General features: G+C 34.7%; 1 protein-coding gene across 1 annotated transcript; it reads right to left on the bottom strand.

Annotated features, from left to right (window-relative positions):
- Positions 1-769: 769 nt before the first annotated feature.
- Positions 770-4,404, bottom strand: LOC108673147 (synaptosomal-associated protein 29). Its single transcript, XM_018160934.2, has 7 exons — positions 4,221-4,404; positions 3,501-3,637; positions 3,048-3,131; positions 2,695-2,796; positions 2,386-2,566; positions 1,899-2,030; positions 770-1,644 (listed from the first exon to the last, which is right to left on the bottom strand). Exons 1-7 carry the CDS (start codon positions 4,288-4,290, stop codon positions 1,478-1,480), a joined length of 873 nt encoding a protein of 290 aa, XP_018016423.1. The 5' UTR covers positions 4,291-4,404; the 3' UTR covers positions 770-1,477.
- Between the last annotated feature and the right edge of the window lie 1,708 nt (positions 4,405-6,112).

Here is a 6,112-nt window from a genome sequence, read left to right as displayed (position 1 = left end):
TGCTGTTCTTCTTGCTAATACGAGTAGATTAGTCAAAGTCCCATTTTCTAACCTCAATTCGTCCATGAACAGCCTCATTAAGAAAGGGAATATGAATCCCGTTTTTACAATAAAAAAATAGAAAACGTAGATTGTATACCAATGCTATTTAGTTTCCATCGTCTTCACTGCACAGGATTTAAATACGCCTTTACATTTTCAATAAAATTACATTGAAGTTTTCTTGCATAATCTTCTTACTTAGGGATTAGCAGGTCTCGCCTACAATTCATTAACCATTTGTTTTTCATGGCCGATTTTTTTTTTTTTTTGAGCTTCAATAACAGTTGGAAGCCCAACCATTCTGCTCGCGACGATTACGTTGACTTGATAGTTGATAGCTGTTGAATTAGTTATAATATGATATCGTTACTTGCTGTGCAATTTTTTATTGATCGTTTCTGTCCTTGAGGTACTTAACCTTGTCTAAGACTATTTATTTATTCCTGTTTTCACGAGTCCACTGGAATACAATTTAGACATCGCAACTGACCGGCGCTATTCTCAGACAAGATATCGCTCGTTTTCCATCATTAGAACATCGGGTGTGAATCATTGACAAGTAGTGCAAGTCTGAGAGTGATTTCTACACAGGATTTTCCTTGCAATTAGGAGCTTTCCATATCGAAGATTCATTTCCAGATTTCATTGATGTTCACTGCAACTGTTTGCTGTTAGAGTCAACCCGCCTTCTACTGCTGCCTTATATATCGTGTGAAATAAAATTTTGTTCAGAAAATTACGTTTATTCTAATCAACGTAAAGAATCAAACTAAAGCTATTTACCATGGACGTGAGTCAAGTGGGAAATGTCCATTGGATTGCACTACATATATAAATGAATGAACACGTTAGACTAATAAAAATATGTTCTCATTAACTGAAAATAATCTGGCGCCTTGGTTCATTGGCTCGTTCTCAGTTAGTCTCCACAGAAATATAAATAAAACGAATATGCAACGGAATTTATAACAATCAACATTTAGTGTGAAATGATTCATCACTGAATTGATTACTTTATTCAGTTATCTCGGAACGAAACCGTATATATTCAAAGCTAAATAATAGCAATAATGACTGCAAAAGAACCAAGCTTCATATATAGCTATATTATTCATCGTATAATATTATCAAATGAATAATTTATTTATCTTTCATTCCGGAATAATAGCGTCTTATAAAGATATATTATGCTGAGGGCAACGAGCGAGTCATATCTTACAAGAACATAAATAGGTTTAGGATACAAAGACCATAAAATAATCCAGCGCTTACTCTACAGAACACATGCATGACAGAAGCAGACCGATCACATTCAGAGCTCGATAACAATTCTATACATCCCGGCGAGCTCTGAATGACTTATTAATAAGCTTTACCTGAGTATTACACGCTCAAACACAGAAAGTTAAGATGTATATATTTAGTTTAGCAAGGGTTATTTCTTGAGAATGGAGTTGATTTGTTTGTTGGTAGAGTTGAGGTTGAGGTCAGTTTTGTCTGCCTTGCTGGTGATGGTGTCAAGTAGCTTGTTTTGATCGGTTATTTCCTGGCCCAAGCCTTCAGCCAAACCCTTGAGGCGAGACAAGCCAAACGCCATCTCCTCTGATCAAGAATAAATCAGATATATAAATGCCAATGGCTTTACTGACTCACAGTAAAATGCGCTTACCAACCGTAACTAAATCATTCAACCTCATGACTTCTTCATAGTAAATCTGACCATCAAAAACACGGCGAATTGAAATAAATTTCGGTTACCTTTTTGAACAACTTCTTTTAAATGAAATAAGTAGTACCTACTGCTAATCACTAAGAGTTTGCGAGAAATGCAAAATTATAACTTGAAAGGATCTTACCCAGATCATTGTCCAGCTGCTGATTCACTCGCTTGGAGGTCTGTTTCCAGTCTGCCTCATCCCCAACGCCTGGTCCTTGGTAACGTGTAGAGCCACTAGACTCACTGTAGTCAATCCCACGCAAACTCAAACCTACAAGAAAAAATTAATTAATTTTATGCATTCTAAGTAATTTATTTTATGACTTCTAAGATCGAATTTTCTATTCACATCAACACAAATACAAACTCAAACATGTCAGTAACAATGGTCAGGTCTGGTGTAGTCAGAACAATAGTCGGGTCTGGTAGACAGCAACAATGGTCAAGCCAGTTGATCAGCGCTACTGTTCAAGAACTTTCATTCACTGTAAAACTAACCAGACGTAGAAGAACCCAAACCTGCAGCTCTAAACGCTGAAAACCGACACATTTCAACATTTCCAGACAGGCTGACAGATTTGAAAATTTAGAATTTATACCAAGAATTCATGATTGACAAGACTCACTAGGGTCAGGGTACTTAGGAGCAATGTTGACGGCTCTCTCAAGCTTGGGATTGTGATCGAAGGAAGGTTCTTTGTAGCCAGAATCTGCAGAGGGGCTTGCAACATCACTTGTTTTCTTCTTGTCTTTTGTGTCTGCATTCTTGGGCGATGTCATCCATTGTCTAAAACTGCTGAAAACGCTCTGTAATGTTTTTTATTCAGAAGTAATTCATTTTTCAGAAAAATAGTGGTTAAAGTAACGCAACATTACTCAAAGTAACACATCACAAAGAATATGATTCATAAAATAAATAATAATGTTAAACTCACTTTGATGGCACTTATGTTCTTCTGAGACTCCTTCAAGTCTTCATTAATGTTGTCCAGCCGCCTGTTGGTGTTCTCCAGTTGCTCTCGTTGGTGCACAAGGTCCTGGATAGTAATCAGATTTAGCTGAAATACGACTCATGACTAACAAAAGACTCTGCAGTACAACTACGTAATAATTGCCCAGTTACAGAAAACCTTTTCTCTATTAATTTGATACTAATTCACGTATATAGGTACAGAATTTGGTGATGTTTATTCTGAAAATAAATACCTACTTTCATGTCTTAAAAATCTACTTTTACCTGCCAATATTGAAGGCATAATACAGCTGGTATGCAGGTATAATATCTTACCTTGGCAGTCTCAACACCAATTTGTTCACTTTCAGCAATGGCCTGCATACTCCGTTTTGTTGATGCAAGTGTCCGCCGTTCTACCTGAAGAAGAAAGGGAACCTCTCAAGCATAAAGGTATATAGGTACTTTTAGCTCCAAATATATGTTGCAGACTTAATGCTTGAAATCAAAATTACGATGTAATCTGAGTAACTGTGCAAGCAACTTCCATTAACCATGTTATTTCTTCTTATTTATCAGAAAATTCCTGAATTATTATTAATTTTTTTGATTTTTATTCTTTAACAAAATTTGAACTGACTGTGTAGGTATAAACTTTACATTACTACTTTAAAAATGTACAAAAATCCAGGTCTGAAACTCATAAAAGCAAGGACTTCACATGAGTTGAACTTTGAGATCATGTACTTTGTAAAATCAGTTTCACTACAGCCATTGGTGATAGCTTACATCTTGGATCTGCTGAATGGTAGACTGATATTGAAGCTCCTCTGGTGAAGTATCACTGGGAGGACTGAAAGGCTTAGGACCATTTCCAAACAGTCTGTCTCCTGCCATGTAGGCACCCCCCGAAGATTGTAGAAAAGCTGCCAAGACAAATCACATTAGATCATCACAGCTCAGTGGTAAACACAAGCTTTGTCAAATACATTCTGAATACTATTTACATGATCATTGTTGCATCTTTGGCCATTGTGGTTTCCAGCACAAAATAAGGGGTTAGTAAAAGAAAGAAAATGTGGCTTGTTTTTAAACATAGAGTAGCTCCTACATCTAAAATTTGAAACCTTGAAATGTTGACTCCAAAGTTCTATAGCTATATATCTATGTATTTGTGGACCATGGAAAGTTAGAAAGTTGGTGGTACATATATTTTAATGCAGTTAAATAGGATTAGGTCATTGAAAAATTATTACAAATCTTAAGTTTGTGTGTTTTAAAATAACATAAGGAAAATTTGTCCCTATCTGATAGGTAAGTTTGGCAAATGAGCATTCAGAGTTAACATGTTGAGAAGATTGATTATATAGAGACATAGCAGATCTCACAAAAATATTTCTTCCAAGTATTATTTTAAATTACGATATATTTTTAAAAATTCAGTAAGATACCATAATACTATGAACATTCAAGTAAAAATATATACCTATTAAACATGAACAAACTCACCAGACTCCATGTCATCATCAGCAACAGAAAATGCTGGCTTGTTACTGTTCAAGGCATAATTGTGACTCATTTTAAATAATTTTATTGGAATCACAATAATAAATTTAGCAAGAGTAAAAATCTGCCTTCAAGAAAATTAAATAACTTGCTGAAGAAGAATTACCATTTACAAGAATTCTAACTGTATAAAAAAAGGAGAGACCAATATAAAGAAGATATGAAGCAATATTTGGAAGAATACAAACATATACTTATTACTTAACAAACGTTTATTAATAAAAAAAAACCTGACTCAAGCTGCAGGTTTGGCAGATTAAGTGCCATGTGGATGTATGCTTTATTGCTTTTATTGTATGGTAACTACATTATTTCTTCACTAAATAACCTATCACAAATAATTATACATGAATGTTTCTTAGGATAGGAGCAATAAAAGATGATTTTGATTCCTTGCAATGCATCTATCAACGTTATGCCCCATGCCAATGTTTGTTTTACCCGCAGTGCTACATTAAATTTAGGTGAAAAAGACTCCCTATAGTTGAAAACTACCATCAAACAGAGAAATAAGGGAAATTTCTTTTATTTGTTGACAACTTCTTAACCATGAAACATTTCAGAAACAAGTTTTGGCTTATTTTAAAGGTCTCAGCAAGGGCTATTGTATGGCATCTTTGAAAAATTTCATATCTATTTGTAAGATGCCAGGAGCAAAATAAAAAGCCCGAATTGCCACAGGAAACAAGGTAATCTGGGACACAAAATAAAACTTAATTTTAAAATGTTTGAAGCATGCAGGGTGTACTCATCCATTACTAACAGACTAACAGTACTCCAAACTCCTTTATTTGTAGCTGATGATGTATAGAATAAATGATGTTTTATCAATTTATGTGATTTATAATTGCTGATATTACAGTATCGGGGATCCATTTTTCAATAACAAAAACTATTTTTTCTTTCTATACCCAACACTTTTAAAACCTCCTCAAGAAAACTTTCATGCCATTGACAACAACCTTGTCCAAGTCAGGATTTGAATTTTCCTACTTGTTCCTGAAATCTCACGGCTCCAACATGTCAAATTTTTAATACAATTGGAATCTTGTGGCCTGATTGTGCACTTTTGTTAACAATTAGATAGGAAGTAATTCATCTGCTGGAAATCTCGCGGTTCTGGAAATGGCAGGAAAGCTCTAGTTGCAGCCCTAAGGGTAGATGTTTTCCACGTTTGGTCCAAGTGCTGCAAGCTTTGAATCAGCAGCCAACCAGTACTAACCATACTATAGCATTTCTCCTTCAAGCTCATGAGACTGGGCTTGTAATTTTGCAACTTTCACACCATTTTAATTGGGTCAAGTGAATTAATTCACTATAACAAAAAAAGATCATATAAACATAATACCTGAAACAGAAAGAAATATTTTAGTGACAACCATAATATTTTTTGGAGAAATAAATAACAGTTTAGTTTGATTACTTTTCATTCTCTGTTGCCAGGTGCCCATTTCTATCCATGACATTCTATGCACCATTTTGTGATGACCAATGATGCATTAATTTTTTGTCAAGTGAAACATTTTTTCTGAGATAGGTACCTACTTTTAAACTCGGTGATCTAATTCAGACTTCGTTTGAAGATCTTTGTATTTACTGTATTATAACAATGGAATGAGCTCAATGAGGTATCCATGATTCTTCATTAGTGACTAAGTGTTAGTAGTGTGACAGTACCATAAAATGGGGTAACTTAGACCACTTTTTTTATAAATGATGCCATTTTTTTACTAGCTAAATTAAACTTGAATTGAAACATGCAAAATACAGGTCTATACTCTAGCTTCACTCACCATAAATTGCTGGCTCCTGCCTCTCATAGTCTTTATGCAATT

The sequence above is a fragment of the Hyalella azteca genome, unplaced genomic scaffold (assembly GCF_000764305.2).
Source record: "Hyalella azteca isolate HAZT.00-mixed unplaced genomic scaffold, Hazt_2.0.2 contig7398, whole genome shotgun sequence".
NCBI lineage: Eukaryota > Metazoa > Arthropoda > Malacostraca > Amphipoda > Hyalellidae > Hyalella > Hyalella azteca.
The sequence above is the reverse complement of the archived record's forward strand: the minus strand, read 5'-3'. Positions and strand labels throughout refer to the sequence as shown.